This window comes from Capricornis sumatraensis, chromosome 23, assembly GCF_032405125.1.
Source record: "Capricornis sumatraensis isolate serow.1 chromosome 23, serow.2, whole genome shotgun sequence".
NCBI lineage: Eukaryota > Metazoa > Chordata > Mammalia > Artiodactyla > Bovidae > Capricornis > Capricornis sumatraensis.
Window position 1 is genome coordinate 13714647 of NC_091091.1, and position 14954 is coordinate 13729600.

Genomic DNA, 14954 nt, shown 5'->3' on the forward strand with positions numbered 1-14954 from the left:
AGGAAACCTCTGAACCTGAATTTATTTTAAAATGTCTTACAAGTAACTAATTAATTTATGGATTAAGGATTAATTCTTATATGTTTGGTCCTACAAATGTAAAACAAATTTCCAGAGATAGCAGCTTTTACATTGGGGAAAAAATTGTGTACATTAACCAAAGCCATATGTGCTTGATGAAAAGTAAAAGATAAAAACAACTTATAGATATAACCACAGTGAAATAGAAAATGAAACTTTATAATTTGGTTTTGCTCTTTATTCTCTTCTTGCAGAATACCACTTGCAGTTTTATTTCCTTACTTTCAGGTGTGACTCACTGAGTTATTTTCTAGCTTTCAGGAGGTTATTAGAGCTGAGAGAACTGTTACTCTCCTGCAGTCCTACTGCTGGCCCTTACTACACTTCTTTATAGAAAAGCATGGAAGGGGAAGAGACTGACTCCACAGACAGCTTTTTTTCTATCCCAACGCTGAGAACATAATGTATGATTTTAGTTGTAGTTACTCTTCCCCCTATTATTTTGCTGCCCTACAAGTAGGCCAGTAATTTAATGAAGTACCTAACAGCTGAAGCTTCTATAACAGCATTGGCAATTCGGGCAGGATGGTTTGTTTGGTTTTCAAATGACAATAATAGAAACTGTGTACCTGATTGTAATTGCAGCCTAAGTAAACCCCTTTACCTCTTTGCTTATGGATTTTACAGTCAAGATAAAGAAAATAGAGTTATCTGCCTGTTCTTTTAAGAATAAAATGGTTTCTGGAAAACATTAATGGGGGCCCATTTATGTCACCATAAGTCATCAAAAAATTGATATAATTTAGTGCAGTTGGAATTACACTCATTTGATACATAAAGTTCAAAACTCTAGTCTCTGTTTAAATAATTCTTTAAAACCCTTAAAAAGTTCCTTTGGGAACTTTTCTGTAACATCATACGGAAAAACTCGAACTTTTTAGCCAACCCAAAATTATGCAAGTCACCAACCAAGCAAAGCGGGAAGGGAGAGCCCTGGGAGATTCAGGCTTGTGGTCTGGTCCTTACTGTTCTGTCCACTCGAGTGCCTCGAAGGCCCCCCAGACCACATATCCACAGCCATTCACTTTTCCTCTGCAGATGCAAACTGATGAAAGCAGCTCCTCCACATGAGAGATTGATTCATAAGGTAAACGTGACAGGAGAACTGTGAGGTTCCCACAGTTTCTTCTCAGTCAGTAAGAGGCAATCACAGAAGTAAGTCTAAAACCTCAGAGGCTGCAGAGGCTAAGAAAGCTCACAGTGCATATCAGAATTGTGTGCTGAACTGGAGGTGGAGGTATGGGGCAAGACAGACAGTGGCTCATGCTACTTATGTATGGATTGTTACTACTTACGAGGTGAGCCTTTGTTTTTAATAGAAAGATACAGTGTTCTTTTCAAATAATGGATACTACTTCTATTTTGACATGACTATTTGAATCTTATTTGAACTTTGAAAAAAAATGTGTAAAACTCTTATGAATTGAGAGTTACTTATGTTAATGGATCTGTAACTGTTCTTTTTTAAGTTGGATGTGCTGTGCAATGGTGAAATTATGGGGAAGGATCATACTATGGAGTTCATCTACATGACCAGATGGCGACTAAGAGGCGAAAACGTAAACTGCTTTTCTATTTCCCTATGTCTATAATTAGTTTTTTATCATTGTGTTGATCAAATTTAACAGTTACTGAGACACTTAAAAAAAAAAAAAAAACTAGGGAAAGAGAAGAAACTGGTTCCTCAGTGACTGCATGATAGCTGATCCCAAGACTAAGGTCTGTGTTAAATGTGGTTTTGTTATGTTTAAGGTGAGTTTAAAACACTGATCTGAATATGTTCAGAACTCTTAGAGTGGAGGAGATGGCACTTAAATTTTTTTTTAAACCCCAATAAAATATGGAAACTTCTAAGTTCTGCCCTGACTAGTATGTTTAATGGTGCAGATATTTTTGTTTGTGGTAGAGAGGACAAGTAGGGTAGAATCGAGATACTCTTTTTTTTCAGGTACCTTCTTTACACTGAAAATATAAGATTGGACCGAAGGGTAAGTGAGTTTGCAGTGGTTTCTGATACCAGATTTAGATTATTGTGCCTGAGGCCTGAGGAAATATGAGAGAAATCATTAAAAGAAGAAACCTAAGAACATTTTTTTTTAACCCCAAAGGAGTTGGTATTTTGAAATATATCTTTGATTAGGGTTAATGTGAACGTTCTAGTGTATCTTACCTGAGTTATATGTTACATCGATAGGAGGGAAATCTGCAGGGGTAGGAATTGCAAGGCTAATTTGTAGCAGTAAGAAATACAGTAGTAATTATAAAAACACAAAATTAAGAACTGTAGTCTCACACAATTACAGTGGTTCAAAAATATATTGAATGTAAACATTTGTGGAGCTGTGTTTTCTCCAGAAGAACTGTCTTGGTATGACACAATAATAAATGAAGCATGTAACTTCTTAAGCAGAACTTTTTTCAATTTGCATCCCACTGGGATGCTGACGCCTTCTTTGTGAGGCTAAGTTCTCGTGACCAGGAGGAATAAATTACGTTCTAGTCCCGCCACCAACTGGTTGTGTGCCTTGAGGAACTCATGAAACCTCTCTAGGGCTCCTTTTATTTTTTTCCTAATTGTCTTTGTATTTGGTAAATTAATGCTTGCCTTTCTATGACATTTTATATATTTTCAAATGGTTGTACATATATCACCCTCATTAATTCTTTCTAACCAAAATGTTCCAGGGACCCAGTGCAGATTGCAAGGGTAGTCAGTTCTCTCTTGACCAGCCCTCCTGGGGCCTGTATATTGTGATATTACACACAACAGCAGTACCATATTGGTATAATTTTAGCTTTCTTTGATCATGGGACACTTCAGTGTGTGTCAGTGCTTGAAGTCATCGTTATAAATAGGTTTGCCTTCAGGTTAGAGAGATGTAACTAGTCATCCATGGCAGGACCTCTCCTGGCACTCACTTGTCCTTCTCAAGGTCCCTTCCCAAAGGTCACCCACACTGCCAGTTATTCAAATGGCAGAGCCTGAAAGAGCTAATTCATAGAAATTGTCATTAATAAAGTATATTCAGTCTTTACTACAAGTATGCATCTGATTACACATTTCTGAATAGTTTAAATCCCCTGCTTGTGTAAGGCATATTTTATTAAAAATTGGTTCCAGAAAATGGTTTTAGTATCCTAAGATTTTTTTTCAGGTAAAAACTAAATCAACAAATAGGAAAAAAATACCACACTTGATATTTGGTACAGCAGTAAGTAGCCCTTTTCATTTGTTTTAGCATGACAACTCTGGTTTTTGTTTGCTCTCCTCTAAACCTGTTTCTCCCTCAGCTTCAGTCTCAGCAGCTCTAAGATTAGTAGTTCATTTTTCTGGTTTCAGACCAAAATTCCTGAAGTCTGTCCTGATTAGTTTCTCCATCCTTAGCAAATTCTTTGAACTCTGCCATCAAAATACAAATCCAGTTGCATCTTAGCAGGTCCTCATTCTGGTCCGAGCCACCACCACTCTTCTCCGGAATTTCTGTAAAAGTCTCTTGCCGGGCTCCAGGCTTCTCCTCTGGCTGCCACCCACACCTCCTTCCATCTTCACCTAGCACAGCAGCAAATAACAACATGTTTCCATGCTCGAAATTCTCCAGTAGCATCTAGTGGCATTTAGGTGCAAGTTGCAGCCCTTCTGAGGACCTGTACCAGGGCGGACCCCACCCAGGTTTTCCTCCGTCTTCCACTTCACCCTTTGCTCCTACCCTCTGGCTTCAGCGGCCTCTGTGTTTTGTTTCCTCTAATGTGCCAGGCTTGCCCTTGCTTCCCCATGTATCCACCTACCTTGTTCCCTTTACCCCTGCAGAGAACTGTGCTTCTGGTCACCTTTTCAGTGGGCCCAGTCTAACACTCTGAATCCCCTTCCTTGCCTCACCGTTTTCCATAGTATGCCTCTTGGTATGTGTATTGTTTGTTCCCAAGGCAGCTGTAATCTGAGGGCAGGGTGATGATTTGTTCAGTCTGAGTCTCCAGCACCTAAAGCAGTGCCTTGTATAGATACTCAGTATTTGCTTGAAGAGTAAATTGAATGAAAGTTGTGCCTTTTATAAGGCAATAGTTATGCAGATACAGCCTAAAGGTCATTTTGTTCTGTTCCCCATTCGTTTTCTGTTAATTTTTAAATTTTGCTCATGTTCCAATTAATTATTGATAAATTCTGGCAGTTGGGGTAAATGTACAAATTAGCAATAAAACAATTTTTTGCTTGATTAAGCCCCTTCCAGCATATTTATTGCAGTCACGTCGCTTCCCATCTCTGCCCTTCACTGCCAGCAAGACACCAGATTGTCTGAAAAGCTCGCATTACCTACTGGCATTGCTGACTGGCTCTGTCTTGGGCTGGGATTGGTGTTATTTCCTAAACTATTGACCAATCTATGGTTCTTTCACTGGTACTTTTTTCTATTAAACATTTAATCTACCCAGGATTTGTTCATTTACACACACATCTACAGTGAGGCTAAGACTCTCGATTTATTCTAAGAAATTTTTTTGGCAGAAATACAATTTATTGAATGATTCACAATTTGCGCCTCATTGTTTTGAGATCTCACCATTGTCTCTGCATATGTGTCTAGACACTCGTGTACACATGCAGATGTGATATCCATTTATGTTTCTGGACATTGTTTTGTCCTTCTGAGCAGGACTTATCCTACCCTAGCATTTCACATTATAGCTTTATTTATAAAAATCTGATCACATGACATCTCTACCTAAAACTCTTCAGTTGTCCATTTTCTTTGGGATATATTTAAATAAAGTTCAAATTAAGGAAACTAGTTGGGCCTTCTATGTTATTTTATGATGTCTCTCAGTAGTTGTTAGGTCAAGCTCTTTATTCTTATTAATTGTATTGGCTGGTTTTCCCCATTTATTTGGGTGAGCTTGCGAATGGGATTGTGACTGGCAGTGGATTAAACTAGGTCGACTGGGCTGGCGCTTGCGGTCCTTTATTCAGTTTGGTGCTGTGGGGTGCTCTCTAAAGTTCTGTAGTCCTCTTCTGTCTGAGTAAAGCCTGTGGTTTCTTCCCTTTGCATGTTGGACACCACCTCTGACCTTCTGGACCTTTGGCAAGGTGACCCCATATTCCCATCACCTCTTCCCCATGTCCTCTTGCTAGACTCCTGGGGGAATCTCTGGCAGCCGATTTGCCTCCACTCCTCAAGAGCAGGACATTTCTGCCTGTGCCACACGGCGTCTGGGCCACTCACCACCTTTGTCCTGGGGCCAGTCCACTTCAGGCTCAGCCTGTTTGCTGTCTTCTCTGCTCTTTCTGGATCCTTGTCTTCATCATGTTGCGTTTTTGAAAGACTTTTATCTTTAGGAATTGCATATCTGGTCAGACTTAGCTAAGTCCTAGAAATTTTTCAGTTCATAACAATATTTGTGCCTCAAGATCAGTGTTCCTCTTTTGCTTATTAGTGGGAGAACATGGACTTTTTTAAAACTGTTGCTTCTCAAACTTGGATGCAAATCACAAAACACCTGGGGATCTTGGTAGAATACAGATTCTGATTCAGTAGTTCTAGAGTGAAGACAAAACTTCTGCATTTCTAAAAGCTCCCAGGGGATGCTTGTGCATCTCATCTCTGGACCGTCCTTTCGGAAGTGTGTCCCACTTCTGACACATCTTTCAGGCTTCCCTGGTGGCTCAGACAGTAAAGAATCTACCTGCGATGTGGGAGATCCGGGTTCGGTCCCTGGGTTGGGAAGATTCCCCTGGAGAAGGGACTGGCTACCCACTCCAATACTCTTGCCTGGAAAATTCCATGGACGGAGGAGCCTGGTGGGCTACAGTCCATAGGGTCATACAGAGTCAGACACAACTGAGAGCGACTAACACTTGAGTAATAAGATTTTAGGAGACGTGATGGATGACCGTTGGTTTCCTCTGTGGTTTCCCCATCTGTACTAATACATGTATTCTGCTTAACATGTCCATGCAGTATTTTCATCACATTTTTTAAAACAAATGGGATCATATGTATTGTTTTGCAGCTTCTTTTTCTCATGTGCTGATATGCCTTGTGGAGAATCAGTAAATTTTAAAGTAGTTCTTTGTAACAAATTTTTAGTATTCCATTTGTGCAGCTATAGCATAATTTGATTAGTACTCATTTGGTGGACATTTTTCAAATTGACATTACAGACATGCTGTATTCCAGTACATACATTTTTTTGCACATGTGGAAGCATATTTGTTGGCTAAATTCCAGGTGTGGATTTACAGCAGAATGTGCATGTTTTAAATTTTGATAGATACTGATAAATTGTTCTCTAAAAAGGTTTTCGCAGTTTATAATAACACCAATAACGTGTGAGTGCCCATTTTCTGACACCCTCACGAGCACCGCATGTTTTCACTTTCGTGTTTCTGGTGTGAAGTTTCTTTCCAAGTCCACTGCCCCCTCTTTTTCCGCTATGAGGTCTGTGTGTTTCTCGCTGACCTCTAGGAGTTCCTTCGTATCTGGATATCCCTCTTCGTCATGTTTGTTGCGGCTGTTTCCTCCCAGCTGCATTGTACTGCATAGTTTCCCTCGGTCTTTTGATCCTTAAACTTGGAGTAATAGTACTGATCTTAACAAAGTTTTAGTAAGAACTGATGAAATATTATTTAATAAGGTACTTAGCAGGGGTGCCTGACGTAATAAATGCTGTATTATTAATAACTCACATATGTTTGCTTTCATTATTATTATAATTCTATACGCCTACGTTGCTCTCATGCCTGCAAGCTTACTCTCCATATCTGTCTCTTCAGCCTCAGCTTTCCCCGTGAACTCATGTTCTTCCTGCCTCCCTTTCCTTGGGTAGGTTGAGTACCTACTCTCAGGACTCCCCCTTTCCCAGATAACCCTGGTTGCGTTTATGGCTTCCAGCAACCGCTGCCAGTCCCTGCCTAAAGTTATTCCACCATGTTTGCCTTGCTGTGCTTTCTTTGCGTTCAGTTTAGTTCAGTTCAGTCGCTCAGTCGTGTCCGACTCTGCGACCCCATGAATTGCAGCACGCCAGGCCTCCCTGTCCATCACCAATTCCAGGAGTTCACTCAGACTCACGTCCATCAAGTCAGTGATGCCATTCTCCTCCTGCCCCCAATCCCTCCCAGCATCAGAGTCTTTTCCAATGAGTCAACTCTTCGCATGAGGTGGCCAAAGTACTGGAGCTTCAGTTCAGCATCATTCCTTCCAAAGAAATCCCAGGGCTGATCTCCTTTAGAATGGACTGGTTGGACCTCCCTGCAGTCCAAGGGACTCTCAAGAGTCTTCTCTAACACCACAACTGATACCAAATAGATTAATAAGAAAAAAATACCACTTAGTGAATCTTACCTCTTTCCACCCAACTCCTTCCTTGTTAAATCCTGTCTGGGACCTGTTTGCATAGTTAGGCAAAGCCTGATGGGTCAGAGGAGGGGAGGAAGGTTGTCAAGGAGAGCAGTGCAGGGCGTGTCTTAACAGTGTGGATGAGCCCTGTCCAGAAATTCAGAGACTAACTTCTAGAGGAAATATTGTTATCTATATTTTCATTTTGAAGAGTCTGCAATGTTGAATTCATATATGTAAAATTTTAAAGTGTATGTTTTTATATTTCATAATTCCATTATAGTTCAAATAGTTATGCTTAATAAGTGTTCAACATAATATTGAAAAATCAAGATTTGGCAATGACTTTTAAAATAGGAATGGCTAGTTGCTCAGATGGTTAAAGCATCTGCCTGCATTGCAGGAGACCCAGGTTCAATCCCTGGGTGGGAAAGATCCCCTGGAGGAGGAAAGGGCAACCCACATTCCAGTATCCTTGCCTGGAAAATCCCATGGACAGAGGAGCCTGATGGGCTACAGTCCACGGGGTCGCAAAGAGTCAGACACAACTGACCGACTAACACACACACAAACTGTTAAAAGACAGTGGATTTAGAATTGAATCTATTCACTAGTTTAAAAACATATTCATTCTTTGGTTTACTCATAAACCTTTTTCTGAGTGGCTGCTGTGTGCCAGTTCTGCCCCTTGGCTATTAAGATTGCAGCTATGAATGAGATCAGACTTGGGGAGCTCACAGTCAAATGCTATTAAAATAGTTATGGAGACCAAGAGTCTAGTGTGAGGACCATAAGGAACCTAATCTTGAGCAGAAAATGGATCCCCTACAGGCTGAGGCAAGTTCCCTGCCCCCTTGCAGAGCTCTGAGGCTCAAGCAGTGTTTGGAGAAGAGACCTAAGAGAGATTAATCACAGGAAAGATGGAAGGAGGCGCCTCTCCTGGATTGAGAAGGCAAGGGTTTTCTCATGAATTTAGTATTTGAAGAAGAGATGGATAAGATAGGTCACCATTTTGGTAAATATTTACAGAATGTTAACAAAATTCATATTTAGAGACTAAAATTATTTCATGTTAAAATTTACCAGTCACTTAAGTTATTAAAGTCTTTTTCCAAAAACAACTGCCATCTTTTGGAAAGTGTTTACTTAAAATTAATCATGTTGCCTCATGTTTGACATTAGAATATTTTAAATATGTATCCAGTTGTGGATGCCTCTTATCTGATGAGTTCATCTCCTCCGCAGTTTCGGTGTCTGAACTGCTCAGCTTCGCAAGTCTGCCCTCAGGATGGCCCTTTGTATCAGGTAAGAGGCACTCACGACTGTACATATGACCCTAACGATGCCTGCCCACCACAGAGGTGACTGCTTTCACCCCAGACGCAAGGTCCCAGACACGTCACTGGGCGAAACTCAGACCTATTTGAGCTACAAAACTTCATCTTTTCAACTTATGTCCCCAAAGTTTCCACTTATTTTAGTTCTCTTGAATTATCTATTTAATTCTATCAAACTAAAAATTAAGTTACAAATGTTAAAGCCATTATTTATGCATCCGTCAGTTTTAATAACTACCAGCTTCAGCCTGCAAGAAATCTCTGCTCCATATTGAATCTCTGCTCTGTACTTAACACTTATTTGTGTGTGGGTTTTTTTTTTTTTCATTGTTTATTCCCCCACAAGTGAAAGAAAAAAATGCCAGATTAGGTAAGGCTAAATAACAGCAATAGCTAAACGCAGATGTGAGCTTGCTTACTGAACCTGCCCTAAGGACTGTAGTGAGCTACCTCTTAGCACAGAATGATACTGAGCGGATATAGTAATGCACTGAGAAAGTGAACATGCCTCTGAGGAAAGTTTATCTAATAAAACTGCATCTTAAAAATTTGGAAAACAGAAGAGACGAAGTGTGTAATATAGTAAGGGTTACTGTTGAGTACAGAGATGAGCTAGCGTCTGCCTTAATCCATGTGTTAGTCATAGTATTTATTTAAAATAGATTTTTAATTAGTCTTCATTATTTTCTTGGCGCCAAGAAGGGAGAATTATAATTATATACAACCTTAACTAGCAAATTCACCTCTGATGTTGCTATTTTAGGGTTAGGACAAATAAATACATGTTAACTATTGAAAGAACCATTTCAAATCAAAAGTGTTAAATTAGCAATTTATCTAGAATTTCCCTCAGTCTCGTTGTCAGTTCTGTGATAGTGCAAATCCCCACACTCATTAAAATGTGTGTTTCTTAATACACACTGGTTAAGTCCTGGGTGTATGTGTGTTTAGTAATGGAGTAAGCAAATTTAGCAATTATAAAGGCCAAGAGAAAATCATTTAGAGAAAAAAAAGCAATCATCCTTATCTTTATGTAATTGAGGGTGGGGGGGTGAGTGAATAATTTAACTTAACTGTTGAAATGTGTGTAGATGCTGTAGCTGATTTTAACTTCACAGCTGATTTGGGGATGAATTGTGGTGTTCCTGGCCTTCAGTTATAACTCGTACATATATGGCTTTTTGCTTTTATTCTCGGCACTGATGTCTGTTTGTTTCCTGAGAAATAAAGGTATTATTAAACTCTGATCTAATGTTTTAGGAAACTAGAGTAAGACCAAGTTTTCAAAAATCCACACACATTTACCTTTTTTTCTGCAGCACTTTATTATGGAGTATAGTCTGGTCTGCAAGTTGAACTTGTAATTAATAGGAAGCATCTTTAGCCAAAAATCAACTAGAAAATTTCAAGGAAAAAGTTATCACTGTTTTATTATAAGAAAATATTATATGTGTAGCTTTATATGATTAAATCTTTAATTTTGTGAAAATTTGTTGGAATCGTTCTGTAGGAAAAATTCTAGTGAACCAACATTCACCCAAGAAAATGTAAATCACAAGTAATGAAAGACATAGAACAGTATTAAAGAGTTACTTCTTCAAAGGATACCTAAATATAAAACTACTTCGAATGGACACATACTCTCAAATTTTCAGGAAATAGATCCTTCCCATCCTAAGTTGTTAATTTTAAGTAATTGAAAAAGATGGAATTTTACCAAATTCATTTTTCAGATGTAACATAATCATGAAGGCAAAAACTGATAGAGAACCTCCAATTAGAACACAGTATCAAGTCTCATTTTGAACATTAACAAAGATGATAAATAATATACAAATGTACTAAAATCATATGCTAGAAGAAGAATAAACCAAGACCAAATAGTATTTTTATCAGAAATCAAAGAATAGCTTAATGCTGGGGGGAGGAATTATATATATTAAGTAAAATAAATGTCAGTAGATACTAAAAGGGCATTGGGTAAGATTCACATTTTTCCTACAAGCTTATTTTGAAAATTTTTCAAGACAAAGAAGTTGACATAACACAAAGAAATATCCTTAACTTTTACATTTATCAGTTAACATTTTGCTACATTTTTTGCCCCTTCTTTCCCTTTCTTCCTCTTTTCCTCTCCTTATCTTATTAATCTTTTTATAAATATATCTCGTTTCTTTATGGAGCCATTTGAAATTAAATTGCCCATATCATGACAATTGACCACAAAGTACTCCAGCATATATGTTCCCTAAGATTAAAGACGTTCTCATATATAGTCACAGTACATCATACACAACAAATTTAAATATAGTGGTCAGTTCTTCCTATAATTATGAAGTTTAATATAATTTCAAACATTTTTTTTTTCTTACCAGATTCTTGTTTAACTTGACAAAGTCAGTCATTCTCTAGTTCATCAGGAAATATAATTTGGCACTTCTGGTCAGTCACATTTTTAAGTGAGTAATCACAGGGCGTATGCACGGCCACACACTGAAATGTATTTTAAAGCTGAAATAATTAAAATCGGGTACTGACTTAAACATAGACACATGGATAAAAAGCAGAGCTCAGGAACTCGCTCTAGTATGTACGAATCTATAAAGAGTATTTCAGATTAATGGCAGGTACCAAGTGTCATTAACAAATGTTTACTGAGAACTTAGTTATGCATTGGGTAATCTTGTAGGCCCTGGGAACACAGAAGTAAGAGTGAAAAAAAAGTTTCCTTCATGGAGCCTATACTCTAATGATGGTAACAGATGGAAAAACAAGTGAGTAAAATTTATTGTGTTAGAAGAAAAATTGAAGTAGATTAATAGAATATTTTAGATGAGATAGCTAAGAGAAGACCACTTTGAGGTGGTGATTTTTGACCAAAAAGAAGTGGGAGTAATAGCTGTGTGTCTCTCTGGGGTAGAGCTTTTCAGGCTGAGGATGGACAGAGATCTAGAGGCAAGGTCATGTCTGGTGGTTTGAGGGCTGCAAGGTGGCCAAGGGGCCTGGAGCAGAGACAGCAGTTGGCCGGGGAATTGGGAAGCCTGGAGCGTAGATGTTGGGGTAGGATGTGATCTTGTAGGGTTTGTTTTCAGATAACTGTTCTGAGACTATTAATGATGGGGGGATGGTGGGGAATTCAGCCCATACCTCACATTATATGTGTTTCTCATGGTTAAAATGGTGCACATTAAAAATGAGACCATCAAAGATCAAGAAGAAAACATAGCTAAACAACCAATCTCAGAGTAAAGATGAACTTTCTCAATGTGTTTACATGTAAAAGGAAAAAAGAAAAAAAACAAACAAATCAAGTTGACTACTAATGCTGAAAAATACATGGCAGATGTCACACACATTTTAAAAAGTACGTGTCAAAATACCATAAATAAGGAATATTTGCATATATACAAACAAAAACCAAAAAAATTTCAACCACTGATGACCAAGCCATTTTACTTCCCTCTTTTCCTTCATCATAGTAGAATTGGTCATGAATTCTTTTACACATAATAATGGATTTTTGAATGAGTGACTTATTTGTAGAAAGTGTACAGGTTTAACAGAGTCAGGAATGGAAAGCAAAGCTAGAAAGGTTATTGTAGTGAGAGGCAAGCTGTGGGAAGAGTTGGGTAGAATGGGAAGAAGTCAGGTTAGGGTAGTAAGATTCTAGGTACCAGTCTCTACATCTGGCTGAATTTCAGAAAACCCAGGGAGTTTTCTAAAATAGATTTCAGTGTCCACTCACAGATATTCTGATTCAGAGGGGACAGAATAAAGTGTAACATAAAAACAAGTAAGCAGAATTTAAGCAAAATAGATTTAGACCATAGAATCCCAGTCCACCCCTTTCATCTATAGGAAAGGAAACCATTTTCTCACAGGATGTTTGCATTCACCTACAAGGAGACAAGGGGGAAAAAAGCCAGTGGCCATCTCAGCCTTTCTTGGTTCCATAAAAGTAGCTCCTGGAAATTTCATTTTAAAAAGGGGAGTCCGCAGCTTTCAGAAAAGGAAAAACCATCGGTTCTTCAGACCCTTTCTGACTTTGTGATGTTTGAATTCTACATTTTGCAAAACAGAGGGCAAAAAAGACACAAAAGTGGTGTTGTGGCTTTTCCCACAGAAAGCTCTCTCCTCTCCGGGGCTACATGTTGATACCTTCCCTGTGTGGAGCAAGCTGAAGGATAGTCTGAGCCACTCAATTTCATGATAGTCAAATCCAAATATTTAGTAGGATCGATTGTTGAAAGGAGGCGGTAACCTAAATGTTTCCTCTAACAATTAGTGACGTGTTTTTCAGCATTTTTTAAAGGACCATTAAATTTTAAATGCTAAAAATAAAAAAGTGTCAAACTTACTTAAAATGTGTGATTTGTAAGCAGTACCCAGCTTCCTAGATTCATAGCGTGTGTGTGTGTCAGTCGCTCAGTTGTGTCCAACTCTTCGCGACCCCGTGGACTACAGCCCACCAGGCTCCTCTGTCCATGGGATTCTCCAGGCAAGAATACTGGAGTGGGTAGCCATTCCCTTCTCCAGAGGATCTTCCCAACCCAGGGATCAAACCCAGGTCTCCCGCATTGCTGGCATATCCTTTACCGTCACAGCAGAAGGTCTGTTAATTTGTGATTCAGTGGACTCACACAGAGAACAGCTCTGATGGAGTCCAGCCTGCAGGCTGGTCTTGTACAGCGCCACAGGAAAATGAGTGAATGCCCCCCAGCAGCGAGAGCGTTCTGTCCTCACTAACCTTGGCTTGCCCTAAGTACTAACAGTAGTACTATTCACATATACAACCACTGTGACATCCACAATCTTTCGAACTTGACCTTTGTTGCAAATTATGGAAAAGTTGACTGTCTGTAGAACATAATAGTTTAAAAATATAATGATAATTAGTCCTAACTGTCATAATCACTATTCCCAAGAACTATTGTAAACCATAACTGCACATTTTTTAAAGTCTTTTATGTATAATCTGTATTGTTTTTGTATCAACACAGTCTTATTCATCATCTGTTTTTATTTTATAGTCATACCCCATGGTGTTGCAGTATCGACCAAGAATTGATTTCGGTTAGACCAAGGGGCCCAGACCCCACTGATGAACCCCGCACTATGTGTTACTCATCGACAGACTGCACAGTGAAAGGTGTGTGGACTAGAGGGACACAGCCAGATTGTCAGCATGCGAATAAGGCCACTGTCTGTCTCTAAATTGTCAGTTGCATTTACGTTGTTTCTATTAAGAGCAAACCAAGTGCCATTCTGCTACTGAACCATCTGCATAAGGTATCTGTGCCGTCTCCCAGTATACAATACAAGTCATGGTTGGAATCAGTAGGTGTGCGGCCGTGACCTAGCCTTCTGAACATTTTGCTTGCCTGTTCCAAGATTGTTCTAATGTTTGATTACACTAGTAATATGGCTCAATCTTTGTGGTGTTGCAGTTTTCACATACTTACTATTGGATTCATTCTTGCTTAGAGTACTGTACAAGGAACTAATAATTACTATCTCTTGACATTATTTTGTGTGGGGAAATATATTTAGAGAAATGGCCTTTGAGCCACTGTCCTGTTTGTGGTAAGCTTTTTGTGTGCAGAATAGTTCACTCTTGAGTGTGCAAGTCCTTTTGGGAAGAATTCCAATTGTTCTGTACATTAGAGCACATTATAACTGTCGGCATTTGGGGTCGTCTGTCTGTGTCGCCTACCAGTCGCACAAGGAGGGCCTGTTCGCCTTCCAGAAAATGTGCGTGACTCCTTGGAGAGTGAAGTGAGATTCCTAACCATTTGAAATGTTGGCAGCTGATCACATTCACTTCTAACAAAACCCATGTTTCAGTGAGGGTCCTCTTTCATAATGCCTTATGACGAGCGGGTGCTGCTTCATGAGACGTCATTGCCGCTGTGTAGCCCACGTTACTGTGTGCATCGTGATATTGTGGTTCTTAATCTGACAAGTACATCGTTTCCTTTTTTCAGTTGGCCTTAAGTGTGTGTCAGTGTGGCATGCAGAAAGTTATGATGATTTTAAATACTAGGGTTTTTAGAGCAGATAACATTAGCTATTTCATGGATTTCAAAAATCTCAAAGCAATTGTAGGTTAAAACTGTTAATAACCTGTCACATTTCCAAACCATATGCATAAACTAGAACAAATACTGTGTCATAGATAGATATGCTAACCAGAATTAATGGTTTGACG

The 14954-nt window shown here is 39.0% G+C and overlaps 1 protein-coding gene across 1 annotated transcript in view; it reads left to right on the top strand.

Moving 5' to 3' along the window:
• Positions 1-13902, top strand: part of PCGF5 (polycomb group ring finger 5) — a 50066-nt gene extending 36164 nt beyond the window's left edge. The window contains exons 7-9 of the mRNA XM_068961680.1: positions 1551-1640; positions 8655-8714; positions 13777-13902. Coding sequence (XP_068817781.1) covers positions 1551-1640; positions 8655-8714; positions 13777-13824 — 198 coding nt within the window. The 3' untranslated portion in view covers positions 13825-13902. The remainder of the gene's footprint in view (positions 1-1550; positions 1641-8654; positions 8715-13776) is intronic.
• Positions 13903-14954: the final 1052 nt, after the last annotated feature.